We start from the raw sequence: 14,957 nt of genomic DNA, 5'->3' as shown, positions 1-14,957 counted from the left end.
TTAATAATCCTTGGGTAATGCACTAGGCTTTTGCACCCCCTGTGTGTTCTTTTGCAGATATGCCTTTAGTCTGAAACATATGGACATCCTCGGTGTAACTTTGGAATCCCTACCTGGACCACACTGAACTAGTATTTGGTGGGTTGTTATGGTCTGGGACCTTCCCTTATTTAGCAATGCTTCATAGCACTATCCACAACACCTTGGTGGTACTATGTTAATGAAATGCAAAGCACTCTCCTAGTCTCAGAGCCATGGTTCAACTCACACTGTGACCCAGTCTTTTCAGATTCATTTACCAAATAAAAACCATGTTGGTTTTTCCACAGTTGTATATATACCCCTCTGTGCTCTCAGACATCAGGTTATTTTTTGGAAAGTGTCTTTGGGCACATCGCTAATTCTGTGACATAAGGCTCTGGCTTCAACATTTCCTTATGGAATCATCTGGCTCCCATTCTGCTTCCACTGCTGGCCAATAGTGACTTGATCCCCCCCCCCCGGCCAGCTGTGACCCTCATCAGCACCAGTTGTTTGGGTTTGTGCGTAAGCGAGGCAGTGCCTCATTTTGGGCCTAGGTGTTCTCCACTTTGCAGTGCATCATGTCGTTACACAGACAGTCCCACTGTAACATGTGACCTCAGCCCATACTTCATTATCATTAATAGCAGCGAATTCTTGGTTCTTTCAGAAGAGATTGTCTGCAACATAGATACTGGTACCCCTATTAGTAAATAGTGCATCCTCTCCGGGGTCTTATGCACCTTCATAAAGTGAGTTCCATCCCTCACAGTCCCTTGATATTAACTTTGTGTTATTTTGTTTTGGTCTGTGTGCAGTTAATGCAAAAATCTACATATGAGAATTCTAAGTGCATCTTGTTACATACTACAACTGAGCCCGCAATTGTTCCTTCACACTTAATTATGCATGAGGTTCCTATTACTATCTTTGATTCAGGGCCTCCCTAGCCTTCTCCTGAACAGTTTGTCTAAACATGTCCCATTTTAATTTATTAGCTTTACCAATAAGTTATTGATCTTCTGTTTTTTACATTTCTTTATTTAGGACACAAGATGGGTAGGGTGGGTATGTGACAAATAAACATGCAATATAGTTCCGGATTTGCCCTCTTGTGTTTGTTTTTTAATAACATGGCTAGCATAGATAGGGATACATGGAGTGTAAGTGCAGATGTTTTAAAGAAATTAATCGCATTTAAGGTTTAAACCCATTTTACTTGGACTGTTCTACAGTATCAGTTTGGTACAACTGTTCATCTCTCATTGGTGTTGACACACATTTGAGCATCCATGTCAGAGTGGATTAAATTTGATAAAAGTGGCTGTGCGCCATCTTCAGGGCAGACTCGCACACCTTGGAGCTTTTGGAACGAATGTGTAAGGCATTGCATTTCAGTTGTGATGGTCTCTTACAAGCAAATAAGTTTTTCTCTTGGATGAGCCTAAAGCTGGCTATATATACTTAGATTATTTTCATTCAGCCTGCAAGCTGAATATACATTTTTGAATAAATTCCCCCATCTACTTTATACAGCGCCAATTGAGCACAATCTTGGCTGTGGTTATTTTATTCTGACAGTCGCAGCCAGCCCCTGTCAGAATACCAGAATAGTGGCTGCAACTGATTAGATTAAGCTGCTGTTTGACCATTTTCAGCTTGCCTCCTTTAATCTTTCAATAAAAGGATGTTTTTGGTGGAAGGTGGCTGCTAGGCCCACCTACATAACAAATTTTATTGTGTTCCCAGGGACAATGTTCATTTTATATGCGTAGAACATTTTAGCTCAATGCCTGGAAAGCTGATGATGTCCTTAAGGAGCATTTCATTTACTTTCCCTTCAAGGGTAGATGCTGCTTTGGCTTTATTAACCATCTTGTTCCTCATTCTTCTGATGGTTCAGCGTGTGCAATCTCCTGCAGGAGGTCTGTTGATGAGATAAATCAACTTCATTCTGCCTCTGATTCTACAGCAGCGCCTCATGAAAGTACACAGCCCTTTTCTCATTCAAGTGGCGAATCTCAAGGCCACAAATCCCTGACCTCCTTTTTCAGTTCCTCTGCTCAGAGTCAACCCCCATATTGCATGTGGAAAGCTGTTGCGAAAATTGTGAATGGAGTCTGTCAGGACAGTCCCTCCATCAGGGAGACCTGGCCTGGCCTCAACGATGCCTACTCGCATCAATGCTGCTTTGGTTTTGCAGTGGACATGCAGCATTATCAATTTGTTGCCCTCCACATTGGTCTGTGCACTGCACCTCTGGTTTTCAAGTGCTAGTCCCTGTTTTCACTCTGCTTCACTCTCAAGGCATTCCCTTAAGTGGAATATCTGGATGACCACCTTCTGAGAGCAGTCAGTGCTGTAACGATCTTATCGCTTGGGGAATCTAGACCTGGTCTTGAATATAGCCATGTTCAAGGTGGTTCCACCACAGAGCAAACCCCAGTCTCTCTGCTCCCATGCTCTGATTCTACAGTCCAGGATCCAACCAACCCCTGGGGGTTCTGGGCTTGATAGTAGCCTCCTTTAGGGCGGTGACTTATGCCCAATATTATTCCAGACTTTTGAAACTCAACATTCTGGTAGCGGGAGACAGGTAGACTCTATCTCTGAACCACCACATTTGCCTCACTCACAAAACCTAACTTGCCCTGATATGGTGGATCACCAGTCAAGCTTTGAAGTCGGGGAAATCCTTCATCACACTGGTGCCGGCCTGGAAATAGTTGGTGCAAGAAATGTGGTTGCTGGGTTTAAGCTCCTAGCCGAAATGTTTTGAAGCTTATAGTGATTTGTTTATCCCTTCAACCAGTGTTAATTTAGTCGACTAAAATGACTAAAACATTTTAGTCGACTAAATGAATACTATTTTAGTCGACTAAAATACGACTAACACTGAAAGCCATTTTAGTCAAAAGACTAAAATGAGACTAAAACTAAAATGCCATTTTAGTCAAAAGACTATGACTAAAACTAAATTGCAATTACTGAAATGTACTGGAGATTTTAATCGACTAAAATGTACTGGAGAGTTAGTCGACTAAATACGACTAAAACTAAAACAATTGCAGAAGACTAGAATGGGTCTAAAACTAAAATGCCATATTAGTCCTAAGACTAAAATTAACACTGCCCTTCAACACTGGACCCCTTAACTGCAGGGTCAGTCAACCATGATTCAGTCAGACAATGCCATGACAGTGGCTTACATCGACTAACAGAATGGAGCCAACTCTGAAAAGGAGGTAACTCTGGAGGAGCTGCAGAGATCCACAGCTCAGGTGGGAGAATCTGTCCACAGGACAATTATTAGTCATGCACTCCACAAATCTGGCCTTTATGGAAGAGTGGAAATAAAGCCATAAGAAGTCCACTTTGCAGTATGCAAGAAGCCATGTGGGGGACACAGAAAACATGTGGAGGAAGGTGCTCTGGTCAGATGAGATCAAAATTAAACTTTTTGGCCTAAAAGCAAAACGCTATGTATGACAGAAAACTAACACTGCACATCACCCTGAACACAACATCATGTTGTGGAGATGCCTTTCTTCAGCAGGGACAGGGAAGCTGGTCAGAGTTGATGGGAGGTGGATGGAGCCAAATACAGGGCAATCTTGGAAGAAAACCTGTTAGAGTCTGCAAAAGATTTGAGACAAGGGCGGAGGTTCACTTTCCAGCAGGACAACGATCCTAAACATACAGCAAGACCTACAATGGAATGGTTTAGATAAAAGCAAATTCATGTGTTAGAATGGCCCAGTCAAAGTCCAGACTTAAATTCAATTGAGAATCTGTGGCAAGACTTGAAAATTGCTGTTCGTGGACACTCTTCATCCAATCTGACAGGGCTTGAGCTATTTTGCAAAGAAGAATGGGCAAAAACTTCACTCTCTAGATGTGCAAAGCTGGTAGAGACATACCCAAAAAGACTTGCAGCTGTAATTGCAGTGAAAGGTGGTTCTACAAAGTATTGACTCAGAGGGGCTGGATACAAATGCATGCAACACTTTTCACATATTTATTTGTAAAAAATTTTGAAAACCATTAATCATTTTCCTTCCACTGTCACATAAAATCCCAATAAAATACATTTACGTTTTTGGTTGTAACTAGGGTTGCCACCTCTTCAAGCCAAACCCAAACACTTTAGCAGCCTGAGACACCTTTGGGTGGCCCAAGGAGAGTAGTGCGCATAGAGTGCTGCAGCAAACAGTGGGTGTGGCCAAATTTCTCTTGCTGACATCCTCGTCTGGCCCCCGCCCTCCCCCCAGTGATTCCGAACCTGCCCCCAGACAGCCAGGCGGCAACAGATTTGTGTGTGACTATCTTGGTTACTTGGGGCGTCACAGCCCAATCTGAATAATATTTCCGGGTTTCAGTATGCCTGAAACCTGGACACATGATTCAAAACCCAGACTGCCCAGGTGAATCCCGGAAAGGTGGCAAACCTAGTTGCAACATGACAAAATGTGGAAAATTTCAAGGGATAGGAATACTTTTTCAAGGCACTGAATGTTCAACCTCTATCCACCATGCACATCTCAGGGTTTGGAATATTGGCAGGCAGACTTCTTCAGTCATCAAAATCTAGACTCTAGAGTCATTTCCAGACATCTGCCACAGGTGAGAAACACTGGACATGGACCTTCTGCCTTTAAAGAACTATCATTAATTTTTTCTTTCTTAACTCCCCAGGAGCACTTGGTCCTGTTCTGACTGGTGGCCCATTTGTCTTCTAAACACACATATATGATGGCTGTATCTCCACAACCTTTTTCAAGCCCAAATAATTGGTGCTCCTGTGGGGGTCAGCAGAGCCTTGGCCTTTCTCTAAGCTAAGTGATCTATAATGAATAAACAATCAGCGGTGCCTGTACATTTATAATAGTAAAAGCTCACTCAGCGGTGGCTCAGTATAAATTGATGTGGCATGATACAGCCTGCATATATATATGTGTACAAGCAGTTGCAGATACATTACATAGACTATAACTATTAATAGACTATAACTATTATGAATGAACAAGCAGCACTGATTGTTGAATAGTGCATTGATTACTCAGAGTTGCGGTGCTATGTATAGCACAGCTTGACATTGCTGATCACCCATTTATAAAGATGAAAGCCCACTCAGTGCTGCAGCGTTTTGTCATCCATTAGCCAGTCTGTATGTTTGTAAAAGCAGCCCTGATGGACACACAGTGCTGAAGACTGTGTATCCTTTTTTTATGAATGGCAGTGCTGTTCACCGGAGTGGCCCCTGCTACCAGAGACCAAAGATTTCAATCACAGATCCATCTCCTTTCTAGTACCATTGTCAGGTGGGAGTGGGGAAGGTGGGGTCCTGTCTGACCACGCTGCTTGGAAACAAAGGGACACATTTAAATGGAACCAGTGCTTTATTCCCTTGGTATCCTAGGGAGATAAAAACATCATAAAATATTTAATGATAGATCTGCTCTAACAACAAACTGATCCAGGGATCCTCAAGCCTTCACAGTGGATGCCTTGGTGACTCCTTGGGATCACTTCAACCTGACCTACACCTTTCCACCATTGAAACTCCTTCCTCGCCTGTTCTGCATGGTGGGCATTCTAGTGGCTCTCATTGCACCCAACTGGCCCAGATGGATGTGGACCTCAAATCTCACCAGACTCCTGAGAGACTTTCCAAGGGCTATCCCAGGTTGTCCAGATCTTTTGTCCCAGGGATCAGTTTAGTGCCCTGCTTCTGAGACGCTGACTTTAATGGCCTAGCTATTGAAACCCAGGTGAGGAATAAGGGTAAGCCGAGGTTGGTTATAGCTATGTTTTAAAGATTAGGAGAACTAATTTTTGCAAATCTATTTCCCAGAAAGCATGTGCGAGACAAGGAAATTTCATCCTAGATATTAATCCATGGGAAGAATCCTGTTGTTTCTCCAGCCTGGTCTGGAACTTCATTTGACCTTGAGTACCATCAAGGCTCAAATCTTGTCCCTATCTTTTCTTTTTCAAAGAGCGCTTGATTCTCACCACTCACTGAAGGCTTTTATACAGTGTGTCACTCGCACTATTCCTCCTGTACATCCCCAGTGATGCCTGGTTCTGTTGGTTCTTTGAATACATCAGGGATATATTCCTCTGTTTATTTGTTGCTCTTGTCTGTCGCCTCTGCAAGGTGAGCTTATGAGTTGGCAGCCTTAACCTGTAAAGAACCCAAGGCCTCTATTTCTTACCAAGGTGGTTTCCGTTTACCCTAACCAGGACATTGATCTGTCTTCTATTTATCCTACCCCATAGCACCTTAAGGAGATTCTCCCCTCTTGTCATGATGTGGTGTGCATTGTTCAAGTCTTTTTCCCACCTACAACTTGCCTCAGACGATCTAACTTCGTTTGGCATTTCTGAAGGTTCCCGCAAGGACAGTCTGCTTCTCTTTCCACTAATGCCTGGTTGATTTTACAACTCAGCATTTAAGCATATAGACTTAAGGACAAGGTTACAACTTTCCCTGTTAACCACTTCAGCCCCGGAAGGATTTACCCCCTTCCTGACCAAGCCCTTTTTTGCAATACGTTGTTTTAACTGACAATTGCATGGTCGTGCGACATTGTACCCAAACAAAATTGACATCCTTTTTTTCCGACAAATAGAGCTTTCTTTTGGTGGTATTTGATCACCTCTGCATTTTTTTTTTTTTTTTTGCGCTATAAACAAAAAGTGATAATTTTGAAAAAAAAGCAATATTTTTTACTTTTTGCTATAATAAATATCCCCAAAAAATATATAAAAAAAACGAATTTCTTCCACAGTTTAGACCAATATGTATTCTTCTACATATTTTTTGGTAAAAAAAATTGCAATAAGCGTATATTGATTGGTTTGCGCAAAAGTTATCGCGTCTACAAAGTAGGAGATAGATTTATGGCATTTTTATTATTATTTTTTTTTATTAGTAATGGCGGCGATCTGCAATTTTTATCGTGACTGCGACATTGCGGTGGACAGATCCGTACACTTTCGGACCATTGGCATTTATACAGCGATCAGTGCTATAAAAATGTACTGATTTACTGTGTAAATGTCACTGGCAGGGAAGGGGTTAAACACTAGGGTGTGATCAAGGGGGTTAACTGTGTTCCCTCAGCATGTTCTAACTGTAGGGAGGATGGGCTCACTAGAACATGACAGAGATCACTGCTCCCGTTCACTGGGAGCAGTAGATCCCTGTCATGTTACTAGGCAGAACAGGGAAATTTCTAGTTTACATAGGCATCTCCCCATTCTGCCTCTCAATGCCACGATCGCGGGCCACCGGTGGACATCAAGTCCGCGGGACCCACAGGCACGCCTGCTAGCCGTGAATGGCGCAGCAACATACGTGTACGTCGTTTTGCGCACTCTTGACACTTCACCGATGTATATTGGCGTGAGCCAGTCGGTAAGTGGTTAAAGTGCACAATAAAAATTAGTGCGTTTTTTGCTTTTGAGCATAAGGCATACATTTCACAGTTCCATTAGACTTCCACCTGGCCTTCTGTTTCCCGCATTTGTTACATTTTACCAGGTGGACATTCATTCCTCAGCTGATACTAGTTTTTTGTAAAATTAATATTTTAAAAATAGTTTTTCCTCATTAGGTAGGTTCAGATAAGTATACTAAAAATATGATCTCTTACTAACATAAAAAACGTGTCAAATGCATTTCTGAATAAGAGTAAACATTGCTTCCATTTCAAATTAGCCTTATGATAATTCAACAAAAGCAGGCCCTGAAAATATCAATAAAACTGTAGAGAAACCTATCTGCACTAATTGGAATCCATGGTGCATTTGGTGGCCAGTCACATGGGTATTGCTTTGAATACTACCTTGCTCACAGATCTTCAGCAAGGCCAACAGTGACCAGAAATCATATCACTGGTCTCATGTCTGACTAAGAGGTGAATCCTGGATTCCATAACTTACTGTTATACAGTTAGTGTTACTAAACCCAGGACCCTGCATTCACTATATCTGATCTCCCACAGTACACAACATGAAAATGCAATTATTTTAGCAAATATAAACTGCTAAATATCCTTTCTCATCAGCAGTATATAGCAGTCTTATGACTTCTATCAGTGCTTGGTTAAAGCTTGTAGGGGGAGTTTTCATACTGCACTGGATGTCCTATCAGGATGCAGAACTCTTGACCCTCTGTCTGGTCAGTGCTTATAGGCCCTGTGCTGATCACATGCACACATAAAAAAAAAACTCTCTAGCAATACACATTAAACTTAGTATGAGCAGAGTGCCCCCAAGGCTCTGTACTGTCAGCAGATGAATTGGGGACCGTGGAAGAAGGGGAGGATCAGAGAAGATAGGATCAAACATCATTTTTACACAATGGGCAGGATTAACCCCTTTCATTTCACAGTGAGTATAACAAGCTTTCTTTACTGCATATACAGACTGATTTTACTGGTGTGGGTTTAGTAACACTTTAAAGGTATATCTTAATTGTACAGTACAGGACACAGACTGGATATTCACAATTCCTGGTTTATAGACTGCTACATTCAGGTTATTGAACAAGGCTTTCAAAGCTTTTGAACCCACCCCCCTTGAGTGTATCCCTATAACCCTAGCCCACTCCATGAGATCTCAGTTTTTCCTACCCCACTCCATGGGGCCTCTGTTTTTTGCTAGTGTCCTGTAGGTGATGGGCCTTTTCCTCCCTTATGGAGACATTTCTGTGCTTTACTAATTTTTATTTACTTTGAATTCTTGAATCAACTTTTCAGTCAATCTCTTCACTGCCTCTACTACTACAGTAGAAGTAGTGCATGGTACAACCTGTAAAACCTTGGGAACCATCCTAGGACACAATGCTATGGAGACAGCCTGTAATGTTGCTTTGGACACAGGATTCTGCTAGGGCACTAACCTTGACACTTAGCGCAAAGCATGTAGTTAAAGTGGAACTTTATCCAAAAGGGGAAGGTGTAAGAGAAGCTTATACTCTAGAAGATGTGGTACCTCCCAGTAACCCTTACTTGCTCACTTCACCAGATTGGTGGTTTCCTGGGCATTCCACCAACAAACGTCTGTTCAGCTTATTAGGACGGCCACCTGGTCTTCAGTTCACACATTCTCCATGTTCTACCTGGTAGATGTCCAGGCCCATGCTGATGCAACTTTTGGCCACAAATTTCTAAGGTCTATAAGTGTTCAGCCTTTGTCCTGTACTGTACCATAAAGACGAAAGGAATTTTGACTCACCTGTAAACTCCATATCTTGAAACACAGCAAAGGACAGTCTCCTCTCTGTTCCTGTGTTACTCTACATCGCTTGCTAAAAAAAACTGAAGTCACAGGGGTTTGTCCAAGGGAGACATTTCTAAAAAGCTTTGCCATTGTCCAGTCACCCCAAATTAGCGGCGTATAACCCAGGGGCTATGAATATCCAGCCTGTATCCTCTACTGCATTCCAAGATATGAAATATACAGGTTGGTCAAAATTCCTTTTTTCATAGTTTGTTTTGGCTCTCTTGAAACTTGATTGTTTGATTTACCTATATATTTGTAATAAAAGCTGTTGTCCCTGTAAAGGGTGATTTAAATTCGACCAGTCATGTATGTTTCAATATTGACTTGTATTTTTCAGGTATTACACCAAAAAATCAAAATGCCGAGGCTCTGTCTGATTGCCCTATTCCAACTAAGCGAGTGAAAAGGGATATAAGTAAATAGGTAATTTGCAAGTACACTACTTAAGTACAATTTTAAACGTTTGTTAAGCAGAATTACGTTCCTGCTATATTACTGGCTAAGCCCTCAAATACATAACTTATCACAGTTCTACAACAGGAAGAAGGAGGCATTCTTTCTCTTTGTCCAACCCTTTAAAGCAGCCTTTCTCAACCTTTTTAACCTGAAGAAACCCTGAAGGTAACTTTCATTTCTCAGGGCACTCTGGCTAAAAATTATTATATCTACCATTCATGGTAAATTAGCATGATCAGTAAGCTGTTGAACGTTTTAAATAAAAGAATAAAAAATATGACCTATCTAAAGCTTTGACACCTAGAGCTGATTAATTTACAACACTCTCTTGCTCTATATGTCAGTATTAACCACTTCAGCCCCGGAAGGATTTAACCCCTTCCTGACCAGAGCACTTTTTACAATTTGGCACTGCGTCACTTTAACTGCTAATTGCGCGGTCATGCAATGCTGTACCCAAACGAAATTTGCGTCCTTTTCTTCCCACAAATAGAGCTTTCTTTTGATGGTATTTGATCACCTCTGCAGTTTTTATTTTTTGCGCTATAAAAGGAAAAAGACTGAAAATTTTGAAAAAAAATTATATTTTCTACTTTTTGTTATAATAAAAAATCCAATAAACTCAATTTTAGTCATACATTTAGGCCAAAATGTATTCCGCTACATGTCTTTGGTAAATAAAAAATGTCAATAAGCGTATATTTATTGGTTTGCGCAAAAGTTATAGCGTCTACAAACTAGGGTACGTCATTTCTTGAGGTGCTAAAATGGCAGGGCAGTACAACCCCCCCCCCCCCCAAATGACCCCATTTTGGAAAGTAGACACCCCAAGGAAATTGCTGAGAGGCATGTTGAGCCCATAAAATATTACATTTTTTGTCCCAAGTGATTAAATAATGATTAAAAAAAAAAAATTACTAAAAGTTGTCACAAAATGATATATTGCTCACACATGCCATGGTTATATGTGAAATTGCACCCCAAAATACATTTAGCTGCTTCTCCTGAGTATGGGGATACCACATGTGTGGGACTTTTTGGGAGCCTAGACGCGTACGGGGCCCCGAAAACCAAGCACCGCCTTCAGGATTTCTAAGGGCGTAAATTTTTTATTTCACTCCTCACTACCTATCACAGTTTTGAAGGCCATAAAATGCCAAGATGGCACAAACCCCCCCCCCCCCCCCAAATGACCCCATTTTGGTAGACGCCCCAAGCTATTTGCTGAGAGGCATGTTGAGTCCATGGAATATTTTATATTTTGCCACAAGTTGCAGGAAAATGGCAAACTTTTTTTTTTTGCACAAAGTTGTCACTAAATGATATATTGCTCACACAGGCCATGGACATATGTGGAATTGCACCCCAAAATACATTCTGCTGATTCTCCTGAATACGGGGATACCACATGTGTAGGACTTTTTGGGAGCCTAGCCGCGTTCCGGGGCCCCGAAAACCAAGCACCGCCTTCAGGATTTCTAAGGGAGTAAATTTTTTATTTCACTCCTCACTACCTATCACAGTTTTGAAGGCCATAAAATGCCAAGATGGCACAAACCCTCCCCAAATGACCCCATTTTGGAAAGTAGACGCCCCAAGCTATTTGCTGAGAGGCATGTTGAGTCCATGGAATATTTTATATTTTGCCACAAGTTGCAGGAAAATGACAAACTTTTTTTTTGCACAAGAATTTTTTTTTTTTTTCAAAACTTTGTGACAAAAAGTGAGGTCTGCAAAATACTCACTATACCTCTCAGGAAATAGCTTGGGATGTCTTCTTTCCAAAATGGGGTCATTTGGGGGGGGGGGGGGTGTGCCACCTGGGCATTCCATGGCCTCCGAAACTGTGATAGGCAGTGGAGAGTGAAATCAAAAATTTACGCCCTTAGAAAGCCTGAAGGCGTGGATTGGTTTTCGGGGCCCCGTATGCAGCTAGGCTCCCAAAAAGTCCCACACGTGTAGTATCCCCGTACTCAGGAGAAGCAGCAGGATGTATTTTGGGGTGTAATTACACATATGTCCATGGCATGTTTGAGCAATATATCATTTAGTGACAACTTTGTGCAAAAAAAATAAAAAAAATTTGTCACTTTCCCACAGCTTGTGTCAAAATATAAAATATTCCATGGACTCAACATGCCTCTCAGCAAATAGCTTGGGGTGTCTACTTTCCAAAAAGGATCCATTTGGGGGGGTTTTGTGTCATCTGAAGATTTTATGGCCTTCAAAACTGATAGGTAGTGAGGAGTGAAATCAAAACTTTACGCCCTTAGAAAGCCTGAAGGCGGTGCTTGGTTTTCGGGGTCCCGTACGCGGCTAGGCTCCCAAAAAGTCTCACACATGTGGTATCCCCGTACTCAGGAGAAGCAACAGAATGTATTTTGGGGTGTAATTTCACATATTCCCATGGCATGTTTGAGCAATATATCATTTAGTGACAACTTTCTTTTTCCCGCAACTTGTGTCACAATATAAAATATTCCATGGACTCGACATGCCTCTCAGGAAATAGCTTGCGATGTCTACTTTCCAAAATGGGGTCATTTGAACTGTCCTGGCATTTTATGCACAACATTTAGAAGCTTATGTCACACATCACCCACTCTTCTTGAAGACAAAGCCCTTTCTGACACTTTTTGTTTACATATTTTTTTTTTGCAAGAAAATTACTTTGAACCCCCAGACATTATATATTTTTTTAAAGCAAAGGCCCTACAGATTAAAATGGTGGGTGTTTCTTTTTTTTTTTTTTCCACACAGTTTTTGCGCAGTGATTTTTCAAACGCATTTTTTTGGGAAAAAAAATTTAATTTTAATGCACTAAAACACACTATATTGCCCAAATGTTTGATGAAATAAAAAAGATGATCTTAGGCCGAGTACATGGATACCAAACACGACATGCTTTAAAATTGCGCACAAACGTGCAGTGGCAACAAACTTACATACATTTTTAAAAGCCTTTACAGGTTACCACTTTAGATTTACAGAGGAGGTCTACTGCTATAATTACTTCCCTCGATCTGACCTTCGCGGTGATACCTCACATGCATGGTGCAATTGCTGTTTACATTTGACGCCAGACCAACGCTTGCGTTCGCCTGTGCGCGAGAGCAGGGGGGAACGGGGTGCTTTGCTTTTTTCTTGCTTTTTTGTTTTTTCTTTTTTTTTTTTTTTTTTTTTTTTTGCTTTTTTATCTTATTTTTAAACTGTTCCTTTCATTTTTATTTTTTTTTTTTTTATCATTTTTATTGTTATCTCAGGGAATGTAAATATCCCCTATGATAGCAATAGGTTGTGACAGGTACTCTTTTTTGAAAAAATTGGGGTCTATTAGACCCTAGATCTCTCCTCTGCCCTCAGAGCATCTGACCACACCAAGATTGGTGTGATAAAATGCTTTCCCAATGGCGCTGTTTATATCCGGCGAAATCTAAGTCATGAAATGCTCATAGCTTCCAGTTTCTTAGGCCATAGAGATGATTGGAGCCATTCTGGTCTCTGATCAGCTCTATGGTCAGCTGGCCGAATCACCAGCTGCATTCTCGGGTTCCCTGTTGGGACAGGAGAGCCAGAGAAAACCATGGAAGACGGTGGGAGGTGGGGAGACATTCCCTCCCACTGCTTGTAAAAGCAGTCTAGAGGCTAATTAGCCGCTAGGATTGCTTTTACATGAAAGCCGACCGCTGGCTGAAAAGAATGATACCAAGATGATACCTAAACCTGCAGGCATCATTCTGGTATAACCACTCAAAGTTCAGCAACATACCAGTACATTGCTGGTCCTTGTTGGGCATATATTGTAATCTCTTTTTTCATGCAGCCTGTGGGCTGAACGAAAAAAAGAGATTGATCGGTGGGTATGCCTACCATTAGAATACCTCCCTTCATCCACCCACTTCTAATGATGGGCATACATGCACCATTTATATATGCCGAAGCATGGGGGCATCCGCCCCAAAAGTTAGGAGCAAATCGCTCCTCCGCCCCTGCTGCCCCCATGCTTCGGCATATATGCTCTTTTTTTTAACTGTGGTAGTGAAATCACCTCCGACAGCGCTGGAGTCACGGCTTTATGTATCATGGGAGCAAACGCTGTTGCTGTCAAGATAATTAAATCCGCGCTGCAACTGAACGGCGTACCTGCTAAGCAAATGATGGTTAACAATAAAACTAAATAACATTACAGTATAACAGTAAGACTTGCCATACCTGCAAAGCAAATACAAAAAAACAAAGTAAAAAATAAAACATTTTTTAACGCAACATGTGCCTAAAATATATATATGCCGAAGCATGGGGGCATCCTCCCGCAAAAGGTAGGAGCAAATCGCTCCTCCGCCCCTGCTGCCCCCATGCTTCGGCATATAAGCCGAAGTATGTAACTGTGGTGGTGAAAACACCTCCGACAGCGCTGGAGTCATGGCTTTATGTATTGTGGGAGCAAACGCTGTTGCTGTCAAGATAAATAAATCCGCGCTGCAGCTGAATTGCGTACCTGAAAACCAAAAAAATGGTTAACAATAAAACACAGTAAACAGTAAAGTATAAAAAAAAATGCATATCTGAAAAGCAAACATGATAAAACATAATAACAATAAAACATTGCAGAATAGAATACAGTAAAAAAAGAGCAGAACAATAGAGAGAGAGAGAACAATAAAACAACAACTATTTTTGTTTTGTTTTTTGTTTTTTAATTTTTTTTGTAACTTTAACTTTTGTAACTGGTACCAGGTTTGGGTCTCTCAAAATGCGATGGCATCTTGGGAGACCCTGTGAAAGTGTGTCCTAGTCTGTGCAGTGCTGTACCCTATGCTAATACTCAACTAGTGTATGGTAGCGTTCAAAACATTCACCAATGCAAAGACCATGATTGTCAGGACAGGAGGGACAATAATAGCGGGTGTCATGCTTATATCCGCGCTTTTCTGCAGACACGACATTTTCTTTGGGGGGCTCCTTGGGTAGGGGTACGCGGGAGGACATAAGGAAAATGACTCTCATGCAGCCGGCTTACTGCATTTGGATTGGTAAGGTGAGGTGGAGCACCGTCTGGAAACAGAAGGGCTCTGACGATCTCTTCCTGGAATTTAAGGAAGGATCCGAAGCTCTGTATAGCACATGAGCATTCAGCAAAGCCAATTGAAATAAGTATACAGACACTTTTTTATACTAGCGTCTGG

The 14,957-nt window shown here is 41.5% G+C and overlaps 1 protein-coding gene across 1 annotated transcript in view; it reads left to right on the top strand.

Annotated features, from left to right (window-relative positions):
• Nucleotides 1-14,957, top strand: part of SMCHD1 (structural maintenance of chromosomes flexible hinge domain containing 1) — a 622,004-nt gene that overhangs the window by 588,479 nt on the left and 18,568 nt on the right. The window contains exon 47 of the mRNA XM_073631430.1: nt 9,653-9,738. Coding sequence (XP_073487531.1) covers nt 9,653-9,738 — 86 coding nt within the window. The remainder of the gene's footprint in view (nt 1-9,652; nt 9,739-14,957) is intronic.

The sequence above is a fragment of the Aquarana catesbeiana genome, linkage group LG05, assembly GCF_042186555.1.
Source record: "Aquarana catesbeiana isolate 2022-GZ linkage group LG05, ASM4218655v1, whole genome shotgun sequence".
Taxonomy (NCBI): domain Eukaryota; kingdom Metazoa; phylum Chordata; class Amphibia; order Anura; family Ranidae; genus Aquarana; species Aquarana catesbeiana.
This window is presented reverse-complemented; position numbering and strand designations above follow the sequence as displayed.